Source organism: Humulus lupulus, chromosome 4 (assembly GCF_963169125.1).
Source record: "Humulus lupulus chromosome 4, drHumLupu1.1, whole genome shotgun sequence".
Taxonomy (NCBI): Eukaryota; Viridiplantae; Streptophyta; class Magnoliopsida; order Rosales; family Cannabaceae; genus Humulus; species Humulus lupulus.
Window position 1 is genome coordinate 7,719,376 of NC_084796.1, and position 19,503 is coordinate 7,738,878.

General features: G+C 39.0%; 2 protein-coding genes across 2 annotated transcripts; both read right to left on the bottom strand.

Annotated features, from left to right (window-relative positions):
• Nucleotides 1–3,532: 3,532 nt before the first annotated feature.
• Nucleotides 3,533–5,284, bottom strand: LOC133831835 (putative disease resistance protein At3g14460). The gene is made up of 4 exons (XM_062262246.1): nt 5,122–5,284; nt 4,329–5,009; nt 3,882–4,186; nt 3,533–3,625 (listed from the first exon to the last, which is right to left on the bottom strand). Exons 1-4 carry the CDS (start codon nt 5,282–5,284, stop codon nt 3,533–3,535), a joined length of 1,242 nt encoding a protein of 413 aa, XP_062118230.1.
• A 1,069-nt stretch (nt 5,285–6,353) lies between these two features.
• On the bottom strand, nt 6,354–8,362 carry LOC133831836 (uncharacterized). Its single transcript, XM_062262247.1, has 5 exons — nt 8,215–8,362; nt 7,769–7,857; nt 7,336–7,442; nt 7,154–7,238; nt 6,354–6,671 (listed from the first exon to the last, which is right to left on the bottom strand). Exons 1-5 carry the CDS (start codon nt 8,360–8,362, stop codon nt 6,573–6,575), a joined length of 528 nt encoding a protein of 175 aa, XP_062118231.1. The 3' UTR covers nt 6,354–6,572.
• Between the last annotated feature and the right edge of the window lie 11,141 nt (nt 8,363–19,503).

A 19,503-nucleotide genomic window follows, 5' to 3' on the forward strand; every position in this document is an offset into this window, starting at 1 on the left:
AGCTTTGCAAAAAGTTAAAAAGGTCAGAGACTTGGATTGTATTTATAGAGGAAAGGAATACACTGTTAAGTATTACAATCAAGAAATTAAAAGTTGTTGCAACAACTAATCAAGAGAGCTAAAACAGAAAAATATAATTAACAAGTAAACTGTTTTGAACTAATTTTAACAGTGTACAACTAAGTCAATCCAAGTATAGGCTTATCAATTCTACACTCTTTTCTCACCAATAAGGCTCTCAATAGTTTTTATTGGTAACCATATTGATTACATCAAAAAAAAAAATTATTTCATAATATGTTAGCCGACTGAAAAGGTGTGAGCTAGATTGTTGACAAATAAGCTAATATATTCTTTGATGAATGGTTTCAATTTGCTTCTCCATACATATCTGTTTTCTTCTGTTCCATATTTCTAAATCCTTCATCCTTATAAGAATATAAGGTTATTGAATTGAATACTATAACTCTCATTTGATTTCAATAATAGCTTTAGGAAAAGGGTTGCTCATTGGGGTGTTCTCTACTATGAAGATGTAAGTTTTCTGTAAAGGCTTTATAAAATCCACCACATGGTAGTTAAGTCATTTTTTTTATACCAAATAAAAAGATCCATGTGTTAAAAAAATCCCAGTAAGGGCCTTATGGAAGTTCCTTATGTGATAAATTCATGTGTTTGCATGCTCTAAGCAAACTCCATTAGAATATATTCAAAGCAAAAGCATTGTAAAACTAACTCAACTTTATGAACTATGCCAAGTTAGTGTGAATTGTGGACTTGGTTGGGGTGTTGAAATTTATTTTGTTGTTAATGATTTTTTTTTTATTTCTGTTCTTAAAGCTCACATCTCTAGCTCAGTGCTCCAGCCTTTCTCTTAGTTTGTGCTTTGTATATGAATCTTCTGTTTTGATTAAAACTTACTTTCTAGGACACTATTACTTCTGCAAAAAGACACTCTCAGTATAAGCCCTCCAAGATATTTGAGGCATCTTGTTGCTGTAAATAATGATAATAAGCTTCTCTAAAAAGATTGCGATAGCATATTTTCATATCAGATTGTACACATGAAGTTATACACTAACAACTAAATTGCATCAAGAACATTCACAAAATTTTCCTAATAAGTTCCAGATTATGGTAGAATAATAACCACTTCCATATACATACAAAACAACTCAAAAATAAACAAAGAAAGATGTAGTAATAGAGCATCTCTCATGGAATCAAATTATACTGATATAAAGAGAGTGTATGAGCTCATGGGTCCCTTGTCTAAAAGAATAACAAAAAAAGTTAAATTAACAGACAAATTGTTAAGAATGTCATTTTAATTGAAAGAAAAAAATGTAGTAGCATTGCAGAGTGCATGTAATAATCACTAAATTTAGTATTGTAGTTTTAATCTTGATGATGATGCATGTTATAAATAAGTGATCCAATGACTACAACATGGATATCTTATATAGCACATGATTTTCTTAAAATGTATGAAATATACCTCTGTAGTGTGACAAACTTTGTTGTTTATATCTCATAATTTGTATGGCTTGGATAAACTTGCTCAGCTGCCACAATTCTGGCAACAGGAAAATAATAATCATAAGTTGTGGACATGAAATCTTATATGTAGGATTAAGATTGAGCTGAAATGAAGTACTCAAAAAGTAGCACCCGGATGAATATGATGAACTGAAGTAAAGGGAATCCATATTGCTCACTATGTTGTATTGCACTTCTTCAGGAAAGCATTGGATTTCATAGCAGTCAGCAGTCCACAACTCTTCCAGTGATGCCACACATCGAAAGGCGTCGCCATTCAGTGATTTGAGGTGGGGGAGATTCTGAAGTGACAGAGAAGTCAAAGACGTTGGAAGCAGTCCCTCGGGGAAGGATTCCAACACTATGTCATCACAATCTTCAATGGTCAATGATGAAAGAAAAGCAAGTCTTTGAAGATCCCAACTCGCATGTTGCGCCACAAGTCTGCTGCATTTTGAAATCAAGAGGTGAATCCTGATCCTTGACGATATCTCAACTTCAGGGCACTCCACAATGAGAAACAAGCCAAGAGATGGAAGCATAGTGCCCATTTGTGCAGGTAGTGACCTCAATTTGTTGCATTGAATAACTTTGATGGAGCTGAGAGAGTGGAGAACAGTGCTAGAATTTTCAACAAGCTCATCTGAAGTAATGGTAAAGGATTCCAAATTTTGACAGTGCCTTACATCAAGAGATTTAAGCTTGGGGAAGTAGTCTAATGGAAAGAACTTCAGTGAATCACAGCTCTTCACTATTGTCAGCTTTCTAGCAGATGAGCACTACAAGCTCTCAATGAATTCCAGCTTTTTGCATCCCTTGATGTCTGTACTTTGAGCCTCTTGTTAGTTGCTTGATATTTCCACAACCTCGTAATCGAAGCTTATTAAGGTTTGGAAAGTGATCCAAAGAAAGAGACTCCATAGAATCACTAACCCATAAATGTCCAAGTTTCTGAGAGAGGTGTATAACTTGTTCTCTGGAAAGTTCAAATTTCTGCACCCTGAAATTGTGATTGTTTCTAATGTGCCGCTATCAGGTAAGAACTCAGTCAGATTTGGACAAGCACTCAAGTGAAGCTCCTTGAGACAAGGAAAAAATCCTTGCATAGATTCTCTTGCATCTCCAACTCTAATACATAACCATTTGTTCCATCTTGGAATTTCATAAAACTTTTCTAATGATGGAAACGAGGTACTATGCAGATAATCTTCACCATAAAACTCTAAACCTGTTGTCTCCACACCATGAAAACTTATAATCTCAAGCTCGCGAAGAGAAGGTAATTGTCCCAACGGTGGCAGGGAAGGACAATGCACATTGTAGATGAACAGATACTATGCTTAAAAATAAAGAATCTCCGACCCAGTTTGGAAAAATTGAACCTTTGAATGTAAGAATGGTTAGTTTCTGCAGCGTAGGCATGGCAAAATAGGGCGGTGAGGCGGGGCGGGGCTGGGCTTGGTTGGGCCCGTCGAGCATCTTTGCCCCTGTAAAAATGGGGCGGCCCCGCCTTGAAAACTTTTTTTTTCTATACTTTAACCCAATTATTTCATGCTACTTATATACATAGTATATAAAATTAACATTTTATATGTGATTTAGAATATCATTAATTCTATATAGACTATAAATAATTATAAATATTGAAAAATATGTTTTATATAATTCATTCTTATTTTTGTATTTATTTTGTAAATTTTAAAATATAAAAACAAAATTTAATATTTGATGGTGCAGTTGATACGAAGTATAAAATATAAATATTACAATAAAAAAATAATATTTAGGCTTAGGAAAAATTCTAACATTATAATTTAATGTTTCTAAAAAAAAAAAATTGGGCAAATGGGACGGGACGGGGCAAAGTGTTTGCGGGGCGGGGTGGGGCGGAAGCAGGGCGGGGCAGACCCGCCCCATTTACATGCCTACTGCCTCAACCATGCGCTCTTCCTTTCTTATGTCAGTAGTTTGGCCTTCCCATTCCAAAGCTAGCTCACTGAGATGCTCCTTCCTTATCTTTCAAATTAGCCTTCAGAACATCCTCAACATTATCTGTATTATGAAGCCTTGAAATAAGAAGTTTTCCCTGCAAATGATGGAGCTCCCCTAATCTTTGATGCTAGCAAAACCAGGTTTTCTCTCATTATCACTAACTTTTCCCAAAACAAAATTAGTTAATGTCTGCAAATTTATCAATCTACACAACTCCAGTGGCATCATTTCTAAAGGTGAGAAACTAATGTCGAGGTGACGCAAGTTTATGAGCCTCTTCATATTTTTTGGCAACTAAGTTTATCACAGTTGGAAAGCAACAAGGTTTGCAAATTGTACAAAGAGCATACCGAATCAGGTACTATTTCAGTCGAAGATAAGTTCAAATACCGTAGATGTTTTAGCTTACCAATGGAGTCAGACAGCTTGAAAGATCTAAATACAGAAAGGACTCTCAAGCATCCTAGAGTTGGCAATACTTCATGCAATTCCAAATCCAATAACACCCTTCCTTTAATTGTTAGAAGGGTATGCAATGATTCAGCTTTAGATAAACCAGCAACTTTCTCAATGTATGTCATACATGACAAATGATGAGTTTTGGTTGCAAGATTATCCAAGGAATTATCATCATCCAATCTAAAGCAGAATTCACCTGCTACAAATGAAGCTAAATCATGTACAAGGTCATGCATAAGAAAAGTTGTTGTACCCTTACTTGATTTATGTTGACTTGTCTATTGAGAGAATGATCTTGATATGAGATCTTCAAAGTACTGCTCTCCAACCTCTTCAACCATAGAGCTGGAAGAATCTCATCATTGTAAGAGTCTCATACAACTCCCATACACCACTTCTGAGTACATTTTTCCATTTCATTTGATCTCTTTCAAAGTGTAAGAGACCACCAAGTGATTTCACCGCTAAAGGTAGGCCTTTACACTTTTTCACAATCTCCTTCCCAATCTCATGTAGTTTTGAATGAGCATGACCAATGTCTTCCTCAAAGGCATGGTCAACAAATATTTTCCAGCAATCTTCATTGGATATTCCTTGTAGCTTGTGTACTTTTCCAGTGCTCATAACTTGTGCAACAACCTTGTTACGAGTTGTCACAATGATCTTGCTTCCACGTGCACCAGATTCAAAAGTGCATTTTAGAAAATCCCATTTATTATAATTCTCATTCCAATCATCATCAAGATCGAAGAAAAACTTCTTCCCTCTCAAAGCCTTCTTCAACTCACATTGAAGCTCTGACAATTCATCAATATCGCATTTTTCAGAAGTAACCTTTTGAAAAATCATTCTCATTATCTTGCAAACATTAAATTCTTCTGACACAGTAACCCATACTTTGAGCTCAAAAGACTCAGCTATAAGCTGGCGATCATTGAAAACAAGTTGAGCAAGAGTAGTTTTACCAATTACAACCATACCAACTATGGGAATCACAGACAGACACCCTTTAACATCATCTAGCAGCAATGACTTAAGAATGGCTTCTTTTTCAACATCTCTACCATAAACTCTCTCTCCAAGGAGATGGTAGTCTCATCAAAGATCTATTTGAAACATTTTCCATCCAACCAAGCTCATATTTTTTATCCACAAGAAAACTCAACTTCTCAAGAGTCCTCTCTATCTTAGGTTTTACAGCTTCATCGAACTCGTTGAATGAAGAAGATGGAATGAACTTGACCAGCATACTGGTGGTGCCGCCGCACTCATCTTGATGATCAGGCTGCTCCATCTTGCATCGTAAGGCTTCATTGTCTATCTTGTCAATTAAGTCATACGCTTCATAAACTGTCTTTAAGCTCAGCAAGCCAATCCCTCACATTTCGATCTCGAATAAGCTTCTGCTCAACATCACTAAGCAGTGCATTGGCTGGCTTTAACTTGATCTTGAACTTGTCAAGTAGCTCAACAATAAGTTTCTTCTCATGAAATAAGTCTACAAACTCTTGAGAAGCCATTCTTTGAAATATCACTTGGAATGTGGAAGAGAGAAAAGCTTCACATACCAACTCTACTGCTCGCCCTTAGAGAAAATAATAGGACAAGAATCAATGAGAGAGCTCGGGTTTTGGTGTGATTTTGTGAGCCTTGGTTTTTGAAATGAAGCTCTATATGTTCTTATTTGTTTTCCTCACTTTATGCACATTTGGGGAAATTTGAATTTTACAATATTCACAATATTAATAATATTATATAATATCATAATTAAAATGATTACATGTGAAATTAAAGGATTAATAAAGAGTTATCATCCCTTTCAAAATAATAAAAATAAAGAGTCATCATCAATACACGACATGGATCAGAACCACAGAGTGTTACACGTGGTGCTTTCTATAGACAGTAATTCAATATTCCACCTTTTTTTTTCTTCTTAAAGATAGAAAAGGTGCCAAACTAAGGAAAAAAAATGATTTAGAAGTGAATGTGAATGGACTTTATCTTAAAGAAAAGGTTGATTTTTCTAGCCAAAATAAACATAGATCAGGCTGTCTTCAATTATGAAGAGCAATAATTCATAATATTAATAGTGGAAGTGGTCTATGTTTTTTAGTAAGTGGTCTTTCTTTTACTCCACCATGCATTATATGCTAAAAGAAGATGCAATTATGTCGTTAATTTAATAATAAACAGAGAATCAAGATCGAGAAGAATAAGGCTCAAATTAATCCACATAAATCATGAACTGCCAACAATTTTATCGTGAAATGTCGCAAGAAAATTGTGTGAAGATGTACCCAAAAAAAGGTTTGATACAGTAATATTTGACAAGGATTTATATTGTCAAAGAAGATGGGATATTTGTGGTATGCAAAACAGGCTCAATATTAAGATCTTACTATCAAAAATTTTACATTGACCACCAATTGGGAAATGACCATTCACTAAAGAATGGCATAGAAAGACATAACATGAAAAACTACATTTCTTTCTAGAAGAATATTAATTAGGAGGAATTTGAACAAAACAAAAATCATCTACTTATGAAAAGCAAGAGTAAAGTGGATGATGCAGTTGTGTTAATCCCCAAGAAACTTCCTCTTCTTTGATGTATTCATATAAGGTCGGATGACCCATTCTGTCTGTGCTTCACTTTGATCTACTGTTCCTAACTTTATCTGCAACACCAAACACAAAACCCCAATACAATAAATTATACATTAGAAAGACCTGTGAGGCTGTAATTGTACACTTCCTAGAAATAAAAAAACTCCGGTCCAGCTCTAGGGAAGCTTTTGGTTCAAATAAATAATTTTTTTTGTTTTGCTCTGTCTAATCTAGAGAGCTAAATATCAAACAGCATTGGTGCTTCAATCATCCAGGATGCAATATAATACATGCTATGTATTTGTTTTGCTGTCTGATCTAAAGAGCTATATATCAAAGAGCATTGCTGCTTCAATCTCCCCGGATACAATATAATACATGTAATGTATACCAATCAATTTTTTTTAGCATCCTAAAATTCTGCAACACGAGGTTTGAAATATTTATAAACATTTCAACAACTATTTAGAGTGTGAACCTGATGATGCAATTTGCAGAGTATGCATACCACTATACCAGCCTTATTAAAGTATTCTTAAAGCATCCTAATTACCTGGAAAAGCCGCAACTCAAACCGAGGACCAATCTCCTTGAGCTCAACAGACTTTGGACCTGCCTGCTTCTCATAAATATGATGCCTATAATTATGTTATATTGATTAGTTAACTTGTATTGGAATGTGACACTAGGCTACAACAAGATCCATATTCCATCTGATTATGTGATAGAACAAACCTGAAAGAAATATAGTCAGACTGATTGGCAAAAGTAATTATGCGTTTTGTTTCTGGCTTTGGAGGAGGAAAGAGATGCTTCAAAATATTAGCTGCCCTTTCACCCACCTATAAACAGTTTAAAGTATATCAAAAAAAAAAAACATGTTAGTAATTTGGTAATAATAATAAATTAATATACATGATATGACAGTAAAATCTTTAACAGCAAAACTCAACCTGGATCTCTGGGAAAAAAAGATGATGAAAGATAGAAATCATAAGGAAAAAGAGAGGGTTCTTAAAAGATTTTTTTTTTTTTTTTTGGATTGCTATTATCATCTCTTTGCAGGTCTACCAGCCATGCTAGCAGTTAAACCAACTTCTCAATGCATAGCATATTGATCATGTATAAGCAAGATAAACTGAGACAAGTGACTACTGAGATATGATACCTTAGTTGTGAAATTGTTAAGAATCAAATGAGGGTAAGCCTGAGGCATTGTTCCCATGGCTTTCTTGCCCTTAATGTCATGTCTTGTAACTTACAGGGGAAAGCAAATTAATGCCCAAAAATAGTTAGGAGAGAATAAACAAACTAGTAAACATGTAAGTACGTAACAAAGTCCACAAGACACTCAAAAGAACTGTGCATATGTATATATATTTAGCAATCACTTCTCAAAACATCAGATATCTCTCTTTCATTCTCTGAGCAATATCACTTCTCAAAATACCAAATATCTCTCTTTCATTCTCTGATTAATATCAAAGTTTATATGGCTTTCCCACAAATTAACCATACATTTGCTACTGTTTGAATTTCTTTCCTGCTCTCCTATCCTATATCATTTGTCTTAAACAATTTGACGAACTTGTAAAACAAAACTGACTTGAGTACGTACAACATTGAGTAATTGGAAATAAGTAGTTGGGCCAAAAGGCAGATGGCTTATAATTAAGCCATCTGGTACTCCACGATGCTCATGGACCAAAATAACATCAGTGAAGTCATGAGCACGACAGGTTTCAATAATTTCAGAAGTCATGAGCACCCAGTTATGTGTTTGTGATGGGATTAAGAGCTGCCTATATTTGTATGATGTCATAGATGGTATTATGTCATGGGACATGTGATAAACGACCAAGGGGTGTCGTAAATAATACTTGCGCACAGGGTGCGGCTCGGCCACTAGTAGCTGAGGACAGCTTAATATTCACTGAGCTCAGTTTAAGCGGGCCGGAGTCAGTGGGATAAATAGAGGGTGCGGCATAAGGGCGCTAACCCTAGTTATCATATGTGAATTGATTAATGATATGAGATGATGTACTTGGTATGCTGAATACTTGAACAACATGAATGTCTGAACTGTTGAGTATATATTTATACTGTGTGAGTTATCTGGTTGTTTGCTTGATGATTATGCTCTGCTATTGTGTTTTCTTGCTGGGCCTTGGCTCATGGGTGCTACGTGGTGTAGGTAAAGGCAAGGGCAAGTTGGACCAATCCTGAGATGGAGAGCTGCGGGGCTGAATGTACATAATCAGTTGATCGGCCGCCACGGCCGAGGAGTGGATCAGGACAAGAAAAGCTTAATTGTCTGTTTGGCCTTAGAGTGTCTAATAACTGTATTTTAATCCCAAAATTTTGTAGACTGTCTTTTAACTTTACTACTTTTGGGATCCCATGTAAGGAAAAATGTTTGTTTATAAGTAATGAAGCTTTTGAGACCAAAATCTTTTAACCCTAGCTCAACTGTAGTTTCAGTAACACATTTCAAATTAAATGACTTTATTAGCAAGTCTTGCACCTTTATAAACACACAGTGTAGCGGTCTTGGCTATCCAGGGCATTCCAGCCTCTCTCATGAATCTTTGAATGCAGTCTTTCAGGGAATCATCTTTCCCTTGTTTGATGTCCGCTAACTGATTGGCATAAACTGATTGAATCTGCCCAGTACTAAAGACTTTACAGAATTCCTTCCTGAACTGCTCCCAGGAAGTGATGGAACCAGGTTTGAATTTCCAATACCATTCTTGAGCTAAGTCAGAGAGAGTGGTAGGGAATACCCTGCACCTATAATCATGCTCCACACCGAGTAACTCCATCTGATCTTCGAACTTCCCAATGTGTCATATTGGGTCCTCTTTCCCAGTGTATGTAGAAAGTTTTGTGGTCTTGTATTTTTGTGGTGGTTGGGCAGCTTGGATCTTGGTACTGAAAAGACTCCCACTCCTATGAGCCAGCTCGAAATCTGAAGGTTTCTTTGTTAAACCCTGAACAACCATAACGAGTGCATCTATTTGAGCCTGCACTGCTGGTGGGATCGCTATTCAAGGTGTGGTAGGTGTCACTGGTACCCCCTCTTTAGTGGTGGTCTTTCTGTTAATGACCTCCCTCAAATCCTGAGGTTGCGCATCTTTCCCCAGCCTATCAAACTTAGTATTGGTGTTATTCATCGGGTTTTTCCCTTGCGAGACTGAGGGTGTAGAGGTGGTAGGCCCGCCTTGCCCTTGTCAGTGCGACCCTGCCCCTGAGCCTCTCCTCTTACATGACTTTGAGACTTTGAGCGGCCATTTCCATTCCTGTCACGCCTCTTAGATGTTTGACCCTCATCTCCGGTGTTGTTTCGTCTGTCCCCCTGGGAGGGGCCCTTCGGGTTGGTAATACTCCCACTCCGAGATGAAGTGTTGTTTTTCTTAGTCATGGAGGAGGCAGTCTTGGACTGTGCTTCTACATGTTGTCTCTGTGAAAGTGGTTCTGAAAGTGTCCTTGGGGTCATACTTCTCCCCTGGGACTCTCTGTTACTGTTGTCTCGCATTCCTGCTGCTTTGGCCTGAGTCTCCCTCATCGCCTGAGTAGCAGCTTTAGTGTTAGCTCAGGCTAACTGAGTAGCCGCCTCCAAGGCCACAACAACCTCTTGGTGTCTTAACATTTTCCCAGAGGATTTTATCGTGCATTATCCACCACGATCTAGAGAAACAATGAAAGACCCACGATCTCATAATCATGGGGAGGTGGATATGTATCTCCACTACCTTATAATCATGTACAAAACCACGATCCTAGTATGATTGGTCATGTAACAACCCCTGGGTACTATAAATAAAGGACCTAGGGCTTCATTATAAAAGAAAAGGCTCTTTTATGGACTTTTGGACTCTTTTCTGGATCTCTTATTCTGGAATTTTGGGAGAAAAATCTCTCTGTCGAGTAAACTCATCAGTTCGTACTTGTAATTGTCGATCAAGTAATTCAATACTAAAGACTAAGTGGATTAGGTTATTACTGTTCATCAGAACAGGGCTGAGCTACTATAAAATTTATCTGTGTTTATTTGAGATAATCGTACTCTGTCGTTTATTCTATTTATTTCGTTCAAAAGGTGTCATATATTGTACATACGACCGTTGGCCAATTTCACAGGTCAACATGGGTCATTAAGAATATTGAGGATAGAGGGTGGTTGGGATCTTTAACTAGGTTTGGTGGTTTTATCCCTCGAGTTGTTCAGGAATTCTATGCTAATCTTAATGATGAATTGTTTGATAGCAAGTCTTTTATGTTTGGTCAAGTTTATGTTCGGGGCCATTAGTATTTATTTAGTGCTGCTAAAATTGCCAAGGTACTCAATGTGCCTTCTCTTGTTACCAATGATGCGCTGGATTTCAACAAATAAGGTTTTACCTGAATTGGTGGGACATAATATGGTTTGGGAACAACACTCGGTTCTCAAAGTGACTGATCTTACTCATTACTATACTGTGCTTGACAAATTTTCCATCAACAATTGGATTCCACCACTCATTCATCCACCACTAACTTTAAGGGCTTGGGATCAATCCTACTACCTAGTTTGGTAGGATTCGATGGCTCGGAGGCTAGGACTCAGTCCAGAAGTCTTTATTTACTCATTTTTTAATGGGATTTTATATTATGGTTGTGACTAGGTGATCGCTAAGGGCTTGGAACAGAATCGTGCTTGAGGGTCATTTATTGGTAACTTGTGCTTGGACCAAAGGTAAGAAAACTGCACCCTATATGTAGTGCATGTGATACATGTGATTATGGCATGACATTGTTGACGCCGTTTTTCGTCAAACAGTGAAAGAAGAGCACATAAACAATGTATGACAATGGCCAAATGAAATAAAACAAATCAAACACACGATTTTTACGTGGTTCAGCAGTTAAATCTGCCTAGTCCACGAGTCTCTGTTATTAATCTCAAGATTATCTCTGAAAATTCTTAAGCATGAATTCCTCAGAGATTTCTCTCAAGGATCAGAATTTCGGTCCTTTACAATGGTGCATGGCCTCTCTATATATAGAGAAGGCTGTAGAATACTATCCCACATATTTTGGGTATTTACTCTTTTGTGAATAAAATAAATGGCTTTAAATGCCTACAATCAGATATAAAAGGAAACGTCCCTGAAGACCAGGAAACGCATAACTGACCACATAATATCCCACGATTCTAGGGGATTTACATTAATAAATGAGGATTACATCTCATATTTATAATACTTGTAGATTTTCAAGGTGGTTATCATGTATCTCTAAGGCTTTAGCATCCCAGGTCTCACGTCATCGTGCGAGCTAATGACATATCCCGAGATCACGTTTCTTTCGAGATCGTACATGTGTTAAGCTCGGAGCCCCTGATCCGAAATCATCCCTGAGGATAGGTGCCTCAAGGGAGCTGCCTTTCGAGATCATGAACGTTTCGAGGTCACCATATTCGAGGTCATATATCGCATTTTGCAGGCTCGATATACAATCCTGGAGCATACTCTAATCCTTACGAGACCAGATATTGCGAATCCAACTTTCGAGGTCACATTTACCATGGCTCGAAATTTGGGTATAACATCTTGCCCCCTCAAAAGTATTTGTTCGAATCCTAAGAGAAGGAAACTTTTGAACTACTTTCTTTGGGGACCGTACCGTTATACACTCTTGAAAATGGACACGCGTCAGCTGGGTATTTCTCACTTTAGGTACTTGAGTACCTTGGAAACACACCCACGATCGTCCGTCTGACAACTTTTCGGTGCCTTCTTGTCATTGATCCCTACCCGTTCGATCTAGTGAGGATTTCATTCGACGCTCCTGATTAATTCCTTTTTCCCACCTATATATATAAGACTCCACTCTTCATCTTCTTCTTCACTTTTATTCACCATAAGCAAGAAAAGAAAAGACAAGAAAACCAGAGACCTCTTTGCACAGTTTCTATTCTGTGCATGTTTTCTCGACCAAAGAAACAAAGGAATACTGGTCTGTTCGAGTCAGTGAGTTCTTTCCTGCAACCCCTTCTTCAATCGACAATCTCTCTGCAATCGCCATTACTGTTTAAGTATGCCATTTTTGTTTTCCATTTTGCCAGTTTTTATTTAAACTGTTCTTGTTGCGTATGCTAGTTTACGTCCTTAGCATGATACGGTAGGAGGTTTTGATTCGATGGGCTTTCATGCTTTCCATTCTGGATCTTCGTCTCTGGTTTATACCCAGTTTTGACGTTTGAGTGTGGTTCCCATTTTCTGGGTTTTTAAAATTTTTAGGCAACGTCTCTTGTACAATAAGTTTTCGGGTAAAAACATGGGCCTTGATAAATGCACGAAACCCAAAGACGCCTTTCCTGGTTAACCGCCATTCTTCTTTCCCTTAAATTTCGGGATTTTCAAAAAATTATCCACACTCCTTTTCTCTTTCGTGGAATACACGCTCTGACTTTTCAGCAAGGGTTTTAATATTTAGTTTGTCTTGTTCCTAAATTTCCGAGCTCATTCCATCGAGCTCGTGATTCTTGCATGCATAGCCCTCACCATTTTTTCTTTCTCGTTAGATGTCACAGAATCTGGAAAGACGGTGGGGGTTATTGCGGGCAATCCCTTACGAGCCAAAATCTCCGAGCCCAGAATCGCTCTTCGCCCGGAACCAACGTCGGATAAGAGAATACGAGCTTGCACGCGAGCAAGAAGACATTCGAGCTCACTATCTTCGCCAGATAGACGAAGTCATAGAAAAGAAAAGAAGAGTTCTTCGGGAGGCCCTTTATCCGGAATCTAATTCAGGCCCTAGGCCGATTCCTCTCGATCCTGCTTTAAAGGTTACTGTCGCATACCCCCCCGGAGAGCTCAAATTTTCATTAATGGGGGAACCTTCCACTTCACAGCTGTAATGACCCACTAATCTAGACTATTTGGACCATTAACGAATCTATACATAAAACTTACATTTTTGCGGAAATACCATAATTTTATTGAAACTTGTGGAAACAAAGGTTACTTTCATAAAATAAGTAGGATATGGGTACCCATCGTCTTTAAAACAAAAACAACTTAAAGTAAAAAGGGTTACATAGAAAATGCGGAAAATACATTTGAAACCATAAAAAAACATAAAGAAGACTACATCCTCGAATCGAATAACGCTCGGCCCCTTGACTCCATTCATCATCGATACACATCCTCTAAGCGTCACGAATCTTTCCGCCTCTAAAGCTTATTTCCTGCACATAAACAGAAAGGAATGAGCCTAATGCCCAGCAAGGAAAATCTAACACATAGTCATAAACATAAACATAATTTCATAATAACGTAAAGACATATCATAACGCATAATTCACTTATTATAATGGCCATTATTACTTGGGGTCCCATAGACTAAACAAGCATATGCCCATGGGATTAGTGGGGTCCTACTAGCTAAGTAGGTCATATGCCCATAACCCATTTGGGGTCTTGTTAGCCATATGGGTCATATGCCCAAGCCTACAAACATACACATATACATATCATAACACTTTTAATAACATAAAACATATAGATAACATAAGCACATAACATATAGATTCTAGCCTATTTTCCTTACCAAAGTTACCGAGATTATGGACTGAGTTGGGACTTTTGGAACACTCCTAAAACCATAAGAAAGAGTGAGTCTAAAGAGAGGAGATGAAATGAAAGAGATGGAAAGACTAAACCATAAAAACATACTTACCAACTTATATGCTTAAGAGCTTGGATTCCCTAACCAAAATAAGAATAAGGTTAGGGGACTGAGTAGAAGGTTTTGAGAAAAGAAATAACATAAAATACAGAAAGGAACTAGAGTTTTGGGTTTACCTCAAAGATTGCAAGATCACTCTAACCTTCACCGAAATACTATAGAACTCACTTCCCAAAGTGTTTGATAAGCTTATGATGTTTAAGCTTATAGTTTTTCCCCAAACCAAGTGTTTACACTCTCACACTCACTTAACACTAGCAGCCTCTGAACTTAGAGCAAATGGTGAATAATGGCTGGGTACTAGGTCCTATTTATAGAGTTTGGGAATGAAAATATCTTGATTTTACTTGAATAAAAATAATGGCTTTTTAGGTGAAAATCATTTGAATAATCGTTCAGCAGAGGCTGAAGACTCGTTCAGAAGATGCTGGACTGTTGAAGGAGTTTGAATGGCTGAAGGGAAAGGAATTCAAAAGTATTTGAATTCATGCTGGTGGAGGCGATATATCACCCCCTATAGGCGATATATCGCCTGGACCTTTGTTCCCGAGGCGACCGTGCATCGATTCGTGTTTTCCGTATCTACGTGCTGCGATATATCGCCCCCTATATCTGCGATATATCGGCATACGCTGAATATTTAAACACGAATTTACACATTTTTAGCTGAGTTTGAATGGAGTAAACAGCCTTGACTAAGCCCTCAACGTGCTCAAAGCTGCTGACTGACACTATACATTCAAACTTTTACCCTTATTTAATTTAATCCTCAAAAATACTTAATCCTTAATTACCATTCAAAACATGTGCTTAAAATCCTATTGGTTGATGTCTAAACCTTATAATATAATAATATAATCCTTAATATCAGTCACATTAATCAAACCTTAGGTTATACTTAATATTCTTAAACTATAGGTTAAACTTAGAAAATCTATAAGTACTACTATGAGTGTCCAAATAACTCCCGGTCTGAACCAAAAATCCAAAGTAACAAAGATAATGCTATAAATACTATCATACTACTATCTATCTTAGCTAAGTAAAGTTCTTGGACTCTACAATTCTCCCCTACTAAAAAGAATTTCGTCCTCGAAATTTACTTATCACATAACTCCGGATACCGGCCTTGCATGTCCTCCTCCAACTCCCACATTGCCTCGCATTCAGAACTATTGCTCCATAGGACTTTGACTATAGGAAAGCTCTTAGACCGTAACTACTTCATCCATCTATCTAGGATGCCAATCGGTCGTTCCTCGTAACTTAAGTCTTTCTGGAGCGCTATCGTATCGTACTTGAGGACGTGAGATGGGTCTGACACATATTTGCGTACCATCGAGATGTGGAAGACGTTGTGACTATCGGCTAATGCTGGCGGTAGGGCTAGTCTATACGCAACTGTTCCCATTTTGTCCAATATCTAAAAGGACCTAAGAATCGGGGACTAAGCTTGCCTTTCTTTCCGAACCGCTTGACACTTTTCATAGGAGATATCTTGATCTCCAACTTGGAATTCCACATCGCGTCGCTTGGTATCCGCATATCTTTTCTGACGGCTTTGAGCAGCCAGCATACGCTGTCTAATAAGCGTTACTGCTTCTTGAGCTTTTCTAACAGCTTCGGGCCTTAGAAGCTGCCTTTCTCCTACCTCGTCCTAGTGCAACGGTGATCGGTACCTTCGTCCATATAGCAACTCATAAGATGCCATTCCGATCGTTGACTGGTAGCTGTTGTTGTACGAGAACTCGATCAGCGGTAAGTACTTGTTCCACGATCCTCCGAAATCAAGTATACACGCGCGTAGCATACCTCTAAGATCTGAATCGTATGCTTAAACTGCCCATCTGTCTGAGGATGGAAAGTTGTACTAAGGCTTAACTTAGTACCCATATCTATCTGTAAGTTTCTCCAAAATTTTGACGTAAATACTGATCCTCTATCTGACATTATCGTCTTGGGGATTCCATGCAATCGTACAATCTCTTGGATGTAGATGTCTGCATATTGGTCTGCCGTATAAGAAGTCTTAACCGGCAGAAAATGAGCCGACTTGGTTAGTCTATCTATGATTATCCAAGCATAATCATGCTGCTTATTCGTCTTTGGCAGACCCGTCACGAAGTCCATGGCTATATCGTCCCACTTCTATTCCGGTATGCTAAGCGGTTGCAATAATCCTGCAGGCCGCTGATTCTCTGCTTTCACTTGCTGGCATACCAGACACTTAGATACATACTCCGCTATGTCCTTCTTCATCCCTGGCCACCAATAGACTGCCTTGATGTCATGAGTCATCTTGGTAGACCCTGGATGAACTGAGTACGGAGTATTGTGCGCTTCTTCTAGGATCGTCTTCTTAATACTCTGATTGTCTGGCACGCATACCCGATCCTTATATCTCAATAAACCTTGACTGGATATTGAGAAATCTGTAGTCTTGCCTTCTCTGACTGCATCCATGTGCGCTGTTAGTGTGTCATCATGCCTCTGACCAATCCGTATGTCCTCTAACAGATTCGATTGGATAGACAAGTTAGCCAGCTTGCCTACAATCACTTCTATTCTGGCACTAATCAGCTCCTGCTGTAGCGGCTTCTCTATTCCGGCTAAAGCTGCTAAATTTCCATAACTTTTCCTACTAAGTGCATCGGAAACTACGTTCGCCTTCTCCGGGTGGTATAGGATTTCGCAGTCGTAATCCTTGACTAATTCTATCCACCTGCGCTGCCTCATGTTGAGCTCCTTCTGCGTAAAGAAGTATTTTAAACTCTTGTGGTCCGTATAAATCTCGCACCGTTCTCCGTAAAGATAATGGCACCAGATTTTCAATGCAACGACCACCGCTGCCAACTCCATATCGTGAGTTGGATAGCGTTGTTCATACTCCTTCTACTGACGTGAGGCGTAGGCTATCACCTTGTCATTTTTGCATCAACACGCATCCCAATCCTAGCTTTGATGCATCGCATTAGACAACGAACTTATCGTCGGGTGTCGGTACACTAAGTACTGGTGTTGAGCAAAGCTTATCCTTAAGCAACTGGAAGCTTTCTTCACACTTATCATTCCAGTTAAACTTTTGTTGCTTCTGGGTCAGGTTGGTGAGTGGAGTGGCTATCTTAGAAAAGCCCTCTACAAACTTTCTATAGTAACCTGCTAGCCCTAAGAAGCTTCTTACTTCCGACGCGTTCTTTGGTCTAGGCCAATCCTTCACGGCCTCTACCTTCGATGGATCTACTGCAACTCCGTCTTTCGATAAGATGTGCCCGAGGAACGCCACTTGTGAGAGCCAAAACTCGCATTTCTTGAACTTCGCGTAGAGTTGATGCTCCTTCAATCGCATCAAAATCATCCTCAAATGTTCCTCGTGCTCTACTTCATCCTTGGAGTATACTAAGATATCGTCGATGAATACAACGACAAATTTATCTGAGTAATCCTTGAAGACTCTATTCATTAAGTCCATAAACGCAGCTGGTGCGTTAGTAAGACCAAAAGACATAACCAAGAACTCGTAATGTCCATAACGAGTCCTAAAGGCTGTCTTAGGAATATCTTCTCCCTTTACCTTGAGCTGATGATACCCGGACCGTAAATCGATCTTAGAAAATACAGTCGCGCCTCGAAGTTGATCAAACAAATCATCAATTCGAGGTAGCGGGTACTTGTTCTTAATCGTTACTTTGTTCAGCTCATGATAGTCTATGCACATTCGCATACTTCCGTCCTTCTTCTTCACGAATAGTACTGGAGCTCCCCATGGTGAATGGCTTGGCCTAATGAAACCCAAGTCTAGGAGTTCTTGTGGCTGCGTCTATAACTCCTTGAGTTCCGTAGGTGCCATCCGGTATGGTGCCTTAGAGATAGGCTCGGTGCCTGGTACTAATTCTATCGTGAAGTCTATTTCTCGATTTGGCGGCAATCCTGGCAAGTCATCGGGGAAAACTTCTGGAAATTCTTGTATAACCCGAACATCTCCATCCTTAAGTGGCGTCTTCTTTTCCATGTTCGTGCTGCCGGCTAAGAACGCTTGACATCCTTTCTCTATCCTTTGTTGAGCTTTGTGAGATGACACTAACCAGGTGCGTAGTCCTGAAGCTTGTCCCATGAAGCACAGTTTCTGGCCATCAGGAGTCTTGAACATCACCTTCTTGCATTTGCTGTCGATCGTTGCGCCATGCCGTGCTAGCCAATCCATGCTTAGTATTACGTCGAAGTCCTTGATTACTAGCTCTATCAGGTCTCCTTCTAGTCCTATGTCCTAAATCTTGATCGGTAAGCCTCGTACTATTCGTGATGATAGAACTACTCTGCCCGAAGGCAACTCGGTTACAAACCTAGTTCTAAATCTTTCACTAGGTTTGTCTAGTTTTTCTATCATTCCTAACGAGATCTACGAGTATACAGCTACCAATCAAGTGATACTAGAACATATACTATCGAGAATAGGATCTGACCTGTAAATCCTTGTTACTAGCATGGGTTCCTCCTTGGGTCAAGGCAAAGACCTTGGTCTGGAACCATCGTTTAATCCCTCTTCTCCTCACTAACATTCCTCTGAATCCTTTCTACTTCAATTGCCGCTTCTAGAACATTGGCATAGGTAGTGGTTCCCAGGTTTGCTAACTTAACCCCTAATTCCATCTTTGGTCTAAGTCCTCCGATGAACTTGGTCAACCTCGTAAAGTTGGTTGGGACCAACTCTGGTGCAAATTTGACTAATCTGTCGAACTGACGAGCATATTCTTCTACCATTAGCGATGACTGCCGGGGTGTAATACTTCTTGTGGAACGGCTCCACAAATATTGTCCATAACATGGTGGTGACATCGTTAGTCTGTTGAACTAAGTCCCACCATATTCTGGCATCCTTCTTGAGTAATGACGAGACGCAGGATATGCGGTCTGCATTACTGAGATTCATGTGCGTAAGAATTGGCTCCACATTCCTTAGCCACTCTTCTGCCTCAAAGGGGTCTATAGTCCCTTCGAAGTTTGGAGCGTATTATTTGCGGAACCTTTCATACACTGACTCCATATTCGTTACTGGATGTGGCGCGTAGTTCGTCACTGGCCATCCCCCATATGGACCAACTTGTTGGGGTGCTGGGGCCATTTGTTGTGGCTGCGGCTGCGGCGGAGGCTGAGTCTGCGACTGTTGACGTTGTT